General features: G+C 41.1%; 1 protein-coding gene across 1 annotated transcript in view; it reads right to left on the bottom strand.

Annotated features, from left to right (window-relative positions):
- Window positions 1-9,038, bottom strand: part of POLR3B (RNA polymerase III subunit B) — a 103,394-nt gene extending 94,356 nt beyond the window's left edge. The window contains exons 1-5 of the mRNA XM_070410969.1: window positions 8,800-9,038; window positions 4,670-4,702; window positions 3,494-3,550; window positions 3,345-3,409; window positions 2,106-2,181 (exon numbers count right to left, since the gene is read on the bottom strand). Coding sequence (XP_070267070.1) covers window positions 2,106-2,181; window positions 3,345-3,409; window positions 3,494-3,550; window positions 4,670-4,702; window positions 8,800-8,871 — 303 coding nt within the window. The 5' untranslated portion in view covers window positions 8,872-9,038. The remainder of the gene's footprint in view (window positions 1-2,105; window positions 2,182-3,344; window positions 3,410-3,493; window positions 3,551-4,669; window positions 4,703-8,799) is intronic.
- Between the last annotated feature and the right edge of the window lie 5,041 nt (window positions 9,039-14,079).

Here is a 14,079-nt window from a genome sequence, read left to right as displayed (position 1 = left end):
TGCTGAATCATTTGAGGAACTTTAGAAATTGCTGCTGAGTTTTATGTGGCTCGCAAAATGATGTCCTTTGCTGAGCCTTGATCAGACAGAGGAAACCTCATCAGAATCATCCAATGACTTCCCCATTACATTGATGGTCATCAGGTGGCTTATAGTCTCAAAAGAAATTTCTCTGACCATCAACCTTACAATTTATGGTGCTAAATTGTCTCTGTGGCTTCTACTGAACCAAAGATAGTTAGATTTAAACTTTTTCTAGTCTTTATCAATGCGCCTGAAATTTTAAAATATTAGATATTCCTATTATTGACCAATAGAAATTATTTATTTTATATTTAATTAAATCAAGTCTCCTCCTTCAGGTCAGACCAAAGGCAGTGTGGCATGGTGGTTCAAAGTATGGATTCTATTGCCTGTGCTTAAATCTTGGTTCTACCACTTAAATTTTACATCTCTTCCTATGTAAAATGGGAATAAGAATAATTTTAATTCCCGAGAGTATAAATAGGTATTTTTAAAATTATGCCTAGTATAGAACAGTATATAATATTATCTCAATTTTATTAATAAAACCAACGTAATGTCCATGATAGGCAAACATTTGTGGGTTTTAACAAACTTATCCCTTCAAATGGAAATGAAAATCAACAGATGTCGTAAGAATTAGGACCAAACTTTGTAGGTTCCCGAACTACTTCCGTGAGTCCCCTCCATCCCCCTCGGCCTCTCTCTATTGCAGGAGTAGGACTGCTCTGGTGGAGTCTGCAGTACCTGCACCCCGCCAGTCCTGCTGGGGGTCCCATGACCGCCCACCCATCTGCTCTCCCACTCTCCCCAATTCTCCAAGAGTCAAAATCTCTCCAAGAAATCTCCACACCCTCTCTAATTACAATAATACTGACATGTTTTTCAACATAAGAAAGAATAATTATAATGACAATTGTAGCCTCAGCCTTCTTGAACTACTTCAGACTACTTTGTCTTTTCCTTTCTCTGAACTCAGTTTATTGTTTATAGTAATACAGTTTAGATGACTTAGAAATTGCTAATTGGCTGCTTAGTTCTCAAAAAATTGGAAAGTTCTAGTAAAAGGGAATGGGAGGCGGGGAAAGCCAAACTGGGGCACACACCTTCCAATATCCCACAGTCCTCACCACTTCCTACTCAGTACAACTTCACATATTTGCCTTCCTACCTGATCATTCCAGACATTCAAAGTGTGTGACCTCTGGTGTCTCCGTTTCACATGTTTTATAATTTTAATCTCTCCACAAGAGTATGAACTCCTTGAGGAAGAATATGTGTCTCATTTCTTTTGTATCTCTCAATGTTGAGACACAAAATAAATGTTCAATATTTGGTGACTAAGTAATACCAAAATTTATTTATGTAAAATGTCTGGTTACTTGTTCATACTTCCTATGTAACCTTACTCAGACAACCATACAATCTAACACCTTAATTGTTGTTTAATAAGATTCCTGTGCTATGTTCCATAATTGCTATTTTAGCATTATATTAATACACACCAGATAAAGCTACAAAAATCATTTTATTCCCTGAATCAATTCCCAAGTCTGGATATCAAGTGGAAGAATTTGAAAAGAAGTCTAGTATCTGTTAAAAGCCAATAAACAGACCTATTCTATAACCCTCTGTCTGCATCTCTGTTAATAATCTGGTATTTACATTTCTTCTCATCCACCTCTTCTATTAGACTGTGAGCTCTTGGTCCTTGGTCTCTCTCCCTAACACAATGCCTGCTGACCCTCAAAAAATGCACTAAGCAAGTAATCTCTGCAAAAAAGAGCACCATGCTAGGCACAAGTGGCTGGGAGATACCACTAAAATGCTCAGAAACAATATAAATAGGGCAGTTATATAACAGTGCAAGTTAATAACATTAAATGACAAACTAAACAGCACAAAACTGTTTCCTAATATAGTATTGTATTATATAAGTGCTTGTTTATTTTGGTTACCTGCCTCATAAGAGATTTTTTTTTTTTACCTGTTTTTAAATCATCTTTCAAGAGTATCTATTAAGGGCACAGACTCTTTGAGTTAAAGTAAACAAATTCAATTAAAGTAAGGTTTAAAATTACCTCATGAGGGGACACTGGTCTGGTTACATTGAAGCTTTCTTCAACATCAGGAAGCCCAACATAGATATTAAGATATCTGAAAAGCAAATTATTCCATTACCAATTATAGTTCTCCAAAGAACATATAAACAAAAAAAAGACAGTTTCCTCCTAAATACAGGATTATGCTTTGACAATTGTTTATCTTGCTAAGGATGACAAATTAAAAATTATAATTGGAGAATATCTTAAAGTGATAGTACATATAACTTTACAAAGGAGGGAAAGTACTCTCTAACAGAGTATCTTTTTAAAAAACAGTGTAGCCCAGCCAGCTCAGTGGTTGAATGTCGAACTATGAATCAGGAAATCATGGTTCAATTTCCATCAGGGCACATGCCCAGGTTGCGGGCTCAATCCCCACTGTGGGGTGTGCAGGAGGAAGCCAATTAATTATTCTCTCTCATCACTGATGTTTCTATCTCTCTCTCCCTTTCCCTTCCTCTCTGAAATCAATAAAAATATTTAAAAAAATAAAAATAGTGTAAATCTCTACAAAAATACTAGAAACATAGCTGCCTTAAAATGATACTTAATGAAAAAAGCCAAGTACAAAAGAGTATCTATAGTATGCTATGATTCATATAAGAAAAAAGAGGATATAAGGGGAAAAATATATATGCTCATTTGTGCAAAAGAAATCAAAGGAACTTCTATAAAACAATCAATCAGAATTCCTCAAAAGTGTCAAGGTCATGAAAGACCAAGAACGCTTAAGGAGCTGTCAGTCTGGAGAAGAGTGAAGAGGCATGACAATTAAACATACTGTGGGGTCCTGAATTGAACCCTGAACCAGAAAAAGGACATTAGTGGGAAAACTTTAAATAAGATCTATAGATTTGTTGCTAATACAGTATCAATGCTAATTTCCTGGTTTTGCTAATTGTGCTAGATAATATAAGATGTTAATAGTAGCAGAAGCTGGGTGAAGAATAAAATGGGAACATTGTACTATTTCTGTAATTTTTATTTAAGTCTAAAATTGTTTTTAAAAATTTAAAACCCTAATAGTTTTAGTAACTTCTTAATCATAATGCTATGTGTTATACTAGTAATTAGTTTACCAATTAAAAATTGAACACTTGATAATTAACTTATTAAACAGATTAAAAAGAGTTTTGGTAGCAACTACATTCACTTTTTAAAATGTTAGACATTATCCAAAGTATCAAAAGAGTAATTGATAGTTGGATTTCTTACTTTAGGTACCACATGGGGTCAGCATCACTTGTAACCTTTTCATTGGCTTTCATGATCTTCTTTATCTGCAGTGGAAAGAGTAGCATTAGGAAAGACTCTAGCTTCCGATTAATTTTTAGCTGTGTGTAGTTCTAAGATCTGATGCTTACCTCTACATTAATAAAATAGTTGAATGAATCTATATGCTGTTTTACAAGGCCTTTCACCTAAATAGAAAAGAGGAAACAGTAGATTAGCAACAAAAGTAGGTTAGCAGATAATATAATAGACTCTAATCATAGGTAATCATCAAATTTGTCTTAAAACCAAAGTGATGGAAAAAGTTCATGAATTTTGTTTAGTAAAACTTTACATTTATATGTCTTCATTCCATTTCTTCTCCATCTTACTAGAATATCCTCAAATTTTCCTCCTTGAGAAGCAACCTGACTTTGGGAAATCAAGATACAAGTATTTGAATATACCTAATAATTCCACACAAGCTAATAAATAAGGTAGACTTTTCTCTGCATATTTTGAATTTTCAAAAAAATATAGCAATTGAGCATAATATCATCTCTTCCCCCTCAAACAATGCCATTTAGTTTTTGTCTTTCTCCTACCTGGGCAATTTTATGATTTTCACACATCAAACTGGTCTTTCATATCACTTTATAGAAGAATGAGGGAAGAAAAATAAGAATCTCTATTAAGAAAATACTTGTATTTGATACTGAAAGCAGGTGAAACTCAACAAACCTAAGATCAGATACCAGCTAGCAGTACCTTCCTTTTATTTCAGAAGTCAGTAACAACTGTACACAGATAGTGCTGTGTACTGCTACGGAAAATAGTGAAATAATAAACACAGACTCCAAAATCTTATGATTTAAAAGGACTGTATATGTTCATTTTCTTTATGTTAATCTTCAAACACAATTAGTTCAACACTTCTAGAACTTTCTTGACAGATAGTCATAGAACTTTTGTTTTAATTATACTTCCTTATTGGGCATCTCACTGGCTTACAAAACAACCATCCCATATTTTAAAGTAGTCCTGATTGTTGGGGGGAAAAATTCAACCTTATAATGATGAGGTCTACCTTCCTTGTTTCCACCCCTTGAACTTAAGAGTCTCTTCTGATCTGCCACGCTACTTCCTCTCTAAAGTTAAATCACCATTCTCCCAACTAGCAGAAATACTGCCTTATAATTCCTTGTATTTCCCAAACCTAGCAATATACACAATTGTATATAGTAAAATAATGGTGATAAAAATTTAATTTTAATAAAAGGCTTATTTCTTGACTTTTCATCAGAAAGTTATTACTAAAGATTCATTACCTTTAAAAATGCTGGAAGCAGCCTCCATTTTTCCTGTGAATCAAAATAGTAAGAGTGTCAGGATGTGTGCTGGCAACCACATATTTTTATGTTATTTTAATGTACCATAATGACTCACTTTATCACAATAAGGAAAGAAAGTAAATCAAAATGAAACCAACAATTTTTACACAGTAATCACTTTTATGGAAATCACATAGGTATGTATGTGCATATGTGCATACAAATATATGTATAAACACATATGTATACAACAGATTTCTTAAATAGAATCTAATTTAGTCTCTTCTTGATGACTCAAGATCCCAAGTACTTTATTTTATTCTCATGACACTTCCTGAGTAAGTGGGTCTGCCAGTTTGAGAAAGGGAAAGCAAGTTTCCGAGGGTCTGGTGGGGAAGCCAGGTCTCTCGAGTTCTTTCTCTCTCCCACTTTCTGTCAACTAGTGCATGGTCAGAGCTCATCTCAGGGCGGTAGAAGGACGGCACACGCGGTGTTCACCTTCTACATTAAAGAGCTGCAAACTGCTACACTTCTTTTGTTCTTAGGCCTGTTATTTATTATACTTTGCTGAGGTTTTAAGTAGCCCACCATGATACGGCTCTTTTCATGAATGGCATCTAATCTGCTAATGGGAAATCTAACAAATGGGTAGAACTGAGTCTAAAGTAAGAATACGCTGTTTCTGAATAAGGGCCTAAGAATCACGTTAGACCTGGCAGCAACTGCAAAACTTTTGACCTTCACTCTGACATGAGAAGCATTGGAAGGTTCTGAACAAGAGAGTGACATGATGATGTGACTCATTTTGACTGGATCGATTAAAACAATAGGTCGAACTGCTGGCCTGAGGAAAGACAAGTTAGAAGCAGGGAGATCATTTAAAAGTCCACTGCACGATTCCGGTCAAGGGCATGTACCTTGGTTGCGGGCACACCCCTAGTAGGGGGTGTGCAGGAGGCAGCTGATTGATGTTTCTCTCTCATCGATGTTTCTAACTCTCTATCCCTCTCCCTTCCTCTCTGTAAAAAAAACAATAAAATATATTTTTTAAAAAATAAATAAAAGTCCACTGCAATACTCCAGGCTGATAACAGTAGAAATAGTAAGAAATTGTTAGCTAGGAGACTCAATGTGAAGTTCAAGCCAACAGGCCTTGATAGATTAGATAGAGACTCTGAGAGAAAGAGGAGTCAAGATTGATACCTTAGAGTTGCCATTTATGGAGAGGAGGAAGCAGGGATGCTGTCAAGAGCAGCAGGTTTCAAGTGTGGAGGGGCTATTAGGAGGTTGGTTGGGGGCATGCTTAGTTTAAGATAGACACTAGACTAGCCGTGGGCAAACTACGGCCTGCGGGCCGGATCCGGCCTGAAATGAATAAAACTAAAAAAAAAAGAAAAAAAAAAAAAAGACCGTACCCTTTTATGTAATGATGTTTACTTTGAATTTATATTAGTTCACACAAACACTCCATCCATGCTTTTGTTCCAGTTTAAGAACCCATTGTGGCCCTCAAGTCAAAAAGTTTGCCCACCCCTGCACTAGACACTGAGGTGGAGATGTCAAATAGACAACAAATATGAGTCTGGAACTTGGGAAGTAAGTGGCCTGGAGATACACATTAGGAAGAGGTCAGCAAACAGATGGGAATTATAGCCACGTAATGGATGAGCTTGCCTAAGGGGTGTAGATGGAGAACATCAAGAACCTTCCAATATTTAGAAGGCAGATCTAGCAAAGGAGACTATGAAGAAGAAGTTAAGCCAAGGAAGGAGGCAACCAGGAGAAAGTAAAAACATTTTTCAAGAAAAAAAGGAGGGGGGTGTGGGGCATATGAAAGATCTCTGTACCTTCCTCTCAATTTCACTGTGAACCTAAAAAGCTCTAAATAAAATTGAGTCTTAAAAAAAAAAAAAAAAAGAGGGAATCAGGCAAAACTAATCTATATGATAGAAACCAAAGGACGGGGTAGAGACAGACTGAAAAGGGAACTTTCTGGAGTGATGGAAATATTCTCCATTTTGTATTGGGTGGTGGGTTACTTGGGAATCCATAACTGTCAACACTGATGATCGGAACACTCAGTACTCCTGTATTGTATTGCATATACATCTACAGAGGAATGAGAGAAAAATCAAAAGGAACTAAATGAGAAGAATAGAAATATCTCAGGGGAAGCAGGTAGTGAAGGTAATGAGGGAGAGAGAGGCTGGGAAAGCTAACAGTGGCCAGACTGAGGAAGGCCTTATAAACATCGTAAACACTAGATTTTACCCTAAGAGCAATGGGAAGAGACCGAAGAAGCTTAACCAACAGAGCAGCATGATCATATCTGTGTGTTTAAACTGATGGTTGTTGTCACCGAGCAGAGAGACAGGCCTGCGAGAAGTTAAGAGCCTGGGAAGCAATAGATGACAGTGGTTCAGGCTTTGAGAACCGCGGGAATGATGTTTCAGGTTTGAGTCTTAGTAGGCAGGACCCTGAAGATGGGATGGATGGTGGATGGGATGCTGGGGGGGGGCCATTCCTGAGTCAGACGACTCCAACTGCCGTTTTAGTTCCTCGGCAATGAAAGATGAGGACTCAGGAGTCAAGACTGCAAGAGTCCAAATTCCAGATCAGTCCCTCACCAGCCTTCTGACATTGGGTTACTTAAACCTCTCTGGGCCTCAAAAACCTTCACTGGCATGGGGTGGGCACAGTACTTATTTCAGAGACTTAAATAACCATGCATGCTGGGTTGGCAGAGCCCGGCACATAGGAAGTGCTCAGTAAATGCTGGCTCTTCCTACCAACTCTTCAAGAGCGAAAATCCAGTATTGCCTGGTTAACGACCAGCAGGGTTTCCTGCAGGCTCTCACTGACGCGATCTGAGGGGCTGATAATCATCATCCGATCTCATTCATCAGCCAAATTATTATAAAGAGGTTTTTATAATCCGAGCGTTCACCCATCATGCCACTTTCCTGCTTAAACCCTCCGACAGCATCTCATTGCTCCTTCAGGTGAGAAGTCTGAGAAAACTTCTCATAACCTGGAGCTGTGCCCATCCTGCATCTTCGTATCTCCTCTCCTCTCCTCCACTCTAGTGCTTGTTTCAGTTCTTCAAAGCCTTTCAGGTGTCCGGTTCTCTCTGCCCGAAATCACCCCACTATCTTTCCAAACCTCATTTCTCTGGATTTCCCCACTCCACACCATGGACGATTCTGACGCCTGGAGGGGTTATATCTACACTAATAAAAGAGAAACATGCAAACTGGTCATCACTCTGCTACGCCCACCAGCCAATCAGGATGAGTATGCAAATTAACCCAACAAAGATGGCAGGTTAATTTGCATATGCAGGAGCAGAGCAAAGACCGAAGGCTACAGCCCCATGGAAGACTGAAGAGGACTGAAGACTGAAGAGGCTTGGCTTCTCCGCTGCGGCTGGACCAAAGGCCTGGGTCCCGGGTGCCGGCGGAAAACAGGTGCTGGCAGCCAGGGGAAGGAAGGCCTATTGCACGAATCTTCGTGCAACGGGCTTCTAAAAAATAAAATGATGTCAACAGCTGAACTTCATGAGGCAGCTGCCACCCCAGGGCAGTTAACCTTCACTTCTAATCATATAACAAAAGCTACGGTGCTACTTCCCAAGAAACACCCAGGCGAAATTCGGAGTGAATTTTCGGGGCGTTTAAAATACTCCTGCCGTCCGAATTTGAATTCCAGGTTGAAAGGGCAAGATTCCTTGGCCTGGCATGGAGACGATTTGGTTTAACCACCACAGGCAGCTGTGGGACCTCACGAAAGGGGCCTATACTCCCTGGGCCTCAGTGTCCTCTGTAAGCCCGCGAAGATGGAGTATGTCCCCCACAAGTGGGCGCCAGGACCAATCTTCCCCACACACGAGCGCTGGAAAGGGCCCAGCGCGGGAACTGAACGCGAGAGCGGAGCCCGCGCGGCGCGGCACCGCGAGCGAGCGAAGACCGACTCGGGAAGCACGACCCCCAGTGCAGAGGAGTGAGCATGCGCGAAGTGCTGAGCATCCGCAGAAGCTACGACCCGCCCCGACCCTCGAGTGCTCTGAGGGTACCGCCTCCTGGGGACGCCTCCCGGCCCCTTCCGTTCCGCGCGTGCCCGGCCTTTACCTCTACAGTCGGTATTGGCGCAGCTAGCTGCTCCGCGGTCAGGTTCCCAAATTCCTCCGCAAGCACGTCCATGCTGCTCACGGCGAAGGAAGAAGCCAACAGGAGCCCCACACGCCAGACTCCGCTGGCTGAAGCAAGCAGCTGCACCCGTAGGGAGCGGTGCGCGTGGCCTAAACCGTCCCCGCCGCGCAGGTTGATGGAAGGCGCGAGAGAAAGGTTCCGCCCGCTCCTAGCCTGAACCTGAGGTGGCACCCGGATGTGGCTGAGGCGAAGCTGGGAAACTGCGCCCCCTAGTGTCGCTCGGAGGTCTCGCCGGGTAATCCTAAACCCCACAGGACTGGTTCATTGTCAGTTAGTTATCCAGTAATTGGGACCAATAGAGCATATTGGTTGTAATTTTAAAAATAATTCAGAGAAAGGGGCAAACGGATAATTTGCGAAACGTGAGCCACCGAGGCAGGGAACTTACGTAATTTAATCCACAACTACACGTTGTATATTATGGAAAAATAGGGAATTTACCAAATGCCTAGTAGTAGGGGAGGGGATTGGTTAAAAAAATATAATGCGTGCATGTGTTAGAATATTATACAACTATTAAAATGACCATAAAATGAGGAGGTATTAACTCACTTAAGAGTAGAGAACAACAGAACGGTAATTAAGACTGTTAAATTGTAAAAGGTCTGGATATAAGGTCCAGGAATAAATATCAGCACATAGGGAACTTGAGTATGAAAAGATAACATTTTAAATCAGTTGGGGGAAAATGAGTTATCTAATAAATGATGTTGGAACAGTTGATTAGCCACTTAGAAAAAAAAGTAAATCCTATATAGATGAAATGTTTAAATGTTAACAAAACATTAGAAGAAAATGCACGTGAATATATTCATAACATTGTGGTGATGAGGGCCTTCGAGGGTGGCAACAGTCAGAAATTATAAAGGGAAAATATTCATAGATTTGGCAATATAATTCTAATCGTAGTTTCATGATTCCATTAAAAACTTTAAGTTTTCTGAACAGATTTTTAAAAATCACTATGAATAAGAGTTGTGGGTTTTTTTTTAAACAAACACAAATTGATAAAAGACAAAGGCTTGGTTTCCCTAATTTAAAATGAACTCATGCTCTGGCCAAGTGTCCCAGTTGGTTGGAGCATCATTCCATGCACACCCAGCTCTTAGGGAAGGTAGCTGATGATGTTTCTCTCTGACATTGATATTCTCCCTGTCTCTCTCTTCCTCTCCCTCTCTCTCCCCCTCCCTTCCTCTCTCCCTTTCCCTCGCCCTCTCCCTCTTTCCTCTCTAAAATCAATAAAAACATATCCTTGGGTGAGGATCAAAAAAAAATGAACTCATGCAAATCAATAGGAAAAAAATATCCCACTGGGAAAAACAAAGCCAAAGATACCAACAGTTGTTTAATGTGTGAGGAGTTCCCTTTTAGGAAGGTGCAAAAGTTATGGAGATGGGCGATGGCGATGGTTGCACCACCATGTGAATATACTTCCAGCCACTGAACTGTACACTTAACATGGTAAGTTTTATGTATGTTTTTACTACAGTAAATTACCAAAATTTGTTAAATATGCATTTGCCGTTTTCTCATGAATGTATAGGCCTCACACCAGGCTAATTTCTGAATTAGCGACTTCAAGTAAATTTTAATGCCTGTATCTTCTAAGTATGGGGCCGATTGACATCTGAAAGAATCAGCTTCTGCTCTTGAGGATCTTACATTTCACTTAGAGACAGATACACTTTTCTGTCATCCTTGTGAATTCGCAGAGAGCAACCTATGTGGAATCTAGTCTGGAAGGGACTGTAAAGTGATTTTCTTAGTAGCAGAGATGTCAAGGTTGGCTCAGATGTGTTGGCTTTCCCTTGGCTTCCACCATTAGCCCGCCTCACCTGGGGAGCTTGTTAAAACAACCTCGGCTTTCTGACTTGGTAGGTTTGGTCTCTGGCCTACAGATAGGCATTTCTAATCAGTTCCAGGTGATCACACTTTGAGAATCATTATTGTAAGACGTATCAATACCATATCCTCTGTTCACGTCTAGCTCTCCTTCAGGCAGGGGGCTTCTGGAACAGGGGCCGTCTTGTCTGTCTTTGTATTCCCGTGTTCTAACCCACTGTTTGTTTCTCAAGAAATTTGTGTGGAAACAGTAATTTGAAAGAAAAACATGCAGTGAATGATTTAAAAATTCAATACTAAATTTCACATTTTTTTAAAACCTAATTTTTTTTTTCTCTTGAAAAGAGGAGGCTGTGGTGGACATGGTCCCAGAGTCCTTCATGGCAATAGTTGGCTGACACTGAGCAGTGTTAGCCCTTAGACCACAGCTACCATAAGCCTTTATGACAGTGGTTCTCAACCTGTGGGTCGCGACCCCTTTGGGGGTCGAACGACCCTTTCACAGGGGTCGCCTAAGACCATCGGAAAACACATATATAATTACATATTGTTTTTGTGATTAATCACTATGCTTTATGTTCAATTTGTAACAATGAAAATACATCCTGCATATCAGATATTTACATTACAATTCATAACAGTAGCAAAATTACAGTTATGAAGTAGCAACGAAAATAATTGTATGGTTGGGGGTCACCACAACATGAGGAACTGTATTAAAGGGTCACAGCATTAGGAAGGTTGAGAACCACTGCTTTATGACATCTGGCTGGGCCCCGAGGTATTGGCATTGGCACCCCCAGAGGAAATCCATGACTTCTTCCTGATCTCCTAAGGGAAAAAAAAACCCAGAAAAATCAGAAACCAAAAAGCCAGGAACAGTCTCCTGACTTCTGTGTCTTCTGCTGCCACATCCATTTCCTGAGGTATTGGTACAAAATAAGTAGTGGTTTGAATAGAGGGCTGAGCAATTCGGGAAAGGGAAATGCCAAGGGAAAATGGTTGATATCTTGGACTACTCCATCCCTTATGTGTCAAGTGTTTGGGTAGCCAGGTGAGAAAGTGACCAATGACATCAGGGGGAAGAGCAGCAACATTGGTTAAAAGAAAATAAAGGAAAGGGAAAAACAGAGGTGTCCAGGCTGGGCCCTGAGATATTGGGGAGAGCGTCCGTTTCCTGAGTGTTTACTCTTGGCCAGACATTGGAACCCCACTCTGCGTGCACGCTCTGACTTAATGATGGACGCCTGGGGGATAGGTAGGATGATCCCCACTTGACAGGTGAGGACACTAACGCTCATAGGGGTTAAGAAATTTGCCAAGCAGAGTAGGGATTTATAATTATCTGATGTCAGAGCCCGTGCTTTTCGCCATGCTATCACAATACCTCACTGAAAGGAGGTGGTGGGAGACATTTCAAGCAGAGAAAAGCAGCCTGAGCAATGGCATGGGGGGCTTTCGATGACGGAATGCCGCATCCTGGTGATGGAGTGTGGTTCTCCCGTAGAGCTGCCAAGGGCCGTGTTTATGGATGACGCTAGAAAAAATCCACTGGGACTGAACCATTAGTGGCTTTTATGCCACGTTAAAGTTAGACCTTACGAGAGGCTGCAACATGCAGATACTAGAAACAAAAGGAAAAAAATTACCCTCTCTTCAAAAGCTTTGTGGATTCAGGCTGGGAAAATCTGTATGGACTTGATTTCTATAGCCGAATAAATTCATAATAGAACTAGAGAAGACCAGAACAATGTTGGAGAACGGATAAGGGCTCTTCAGTGTGACAGGCAAGGGCGGGGGGCAGGGGGCGCAGTCCTTGAAGTCGGTCATTCACAGGCAGCAAGGTGAGGAGGAATACGATCAGAAGCCTCTACAGCAGTGGTTCTCAACCTTCTGGCCCTTTAAGTACAGTTCCTCATGTTGTGACCGAACCATAAAATTATTTTCGTTGCTACTTCATAACCATAATGTTGCTACTGTTATGAATTATAATGTAAATATCTGATATGCAGGATGGTCTTAGGCGACCCCTGTGAAAGGGTCGTTCGACCACCAAAGAGGTCGCGACCCACAGGTTGAGAACCGCTGCTCTACGGCAAGCAGAGAACATTCTGCATTTTGAGTAAGACTGGGTGGTCCAGCTGCCGGCCATACCCACAGGCCTTGCTCCAAAAAGCCTTGCTTTGCCTCCTGTGACGTTGTCATCCTGCCCAAAGCAGTAGGGCCAGGAATCTGCCAAAGACAGTCCCGTAAGGGAGCTGAGGTGGTTTGTCATGAGGTCCCCTACCCATTGAGGGGCAGTGGGACAGGGGCTGTCCATACTTTTCTCTTTCTGCTCCTCACGATCCCCTTCCAATTTAGGAGAAATGTTCTGGAATGGACCGTGCGTGGAATAGTGGCAGGTAGACCCAATCACATTCTCTCTCCTGGGACTTTTTCATGAAGATGAACCAAAAGAGAGGGCAGCAACAGAAATCAGGAGCAGAGAAATAAATATCAAGTCAGCATTTGGTAGCAACATGACAATAAGAAGTAAATTTTCTGCCCTAGCTGGTTTGGCTCAGTGGATAGAGCATTGGCCCACAGACTGAAGGGTCCTGGGTTTGATTCTGGTCAAGGCCACATACCTGGGTTGCAGGCTTGATCCCCAGCCCTGGTCAGGGAGTGTGCTGGAGGCAACTAATCGATGGGTCCCTCTCACATCGATGTTTCTCTCTCTGTGTCTCTCCACCTCTCTTCCACCCTCTCTAAAAATCAATGGGTGAGGATTAACAACAGCAAAAAAAAAGAAAAAAGAAATTTTCCTTTGGTGACCTAAGGAAACTAATGTAGCAAATAGTTAAGAGCATGCATTCCGGGGGTCAACTCTTTGAGTTCCAATATACTTAACAGCTCTGTGACCTTGGATGACTGCCTCAGCCTCTCTGAGTCTCATTTTGCACAAATGGAAAAACGAGAGAGCCTGCCTATTACGCAGATATATGAGACCATTTATATCAAGTGCTTAGGGTAGTCCTTGCCATATGGTAAATGCTTGGTGGCTGTTATTATTTTATTCTATTCTGAAGGGAAAAGGTTATATTCAAGTTCTCCACCAACTCTGCCAGTGCGGCTGTTAGGACAGATTCCTGGGTTTCCTTTCTTTTTCCTAAAGCCTCCCACCCAATCCCTAGGTCCCTTCCTTTGAAACCTGAAAGAGGCTAACATAGTCAGCTCAGAAATGAAAAGATAAAGCTTCACTTCAAAAACAGAGAACAAGAGGGAACAAGTGGATAATACAAAGCCACTTCTCAAAGGTTCGATTAAATCATGGAGAATAAAGTCACGTTTGATTCATGAAAGGAAGTCAGAACATGT

Source organism: Myotis yumanensis, unplaced genomic scaffold (genome assembly GCF_028538775.1).
Source record: "Myotis yumanensis isolate MYYU_CA2020_CCGP unplaced genomic scaffold, mMyoYum1.0.hap1 SCAF_3, whole genome shotgun sequence".
Classification (NCBI taxonomy): Eukaryota; Metazoa; Chordata; class Mammalia; order Chiroptera; family Vespertilionidae; genus Myotis; species Myotis yumanensis.
The sequence above is the reverse complement of the archived record's forward strand: the minus strand, read 5'-3'. Positions and strand labels throughout refer to the sequence as shown.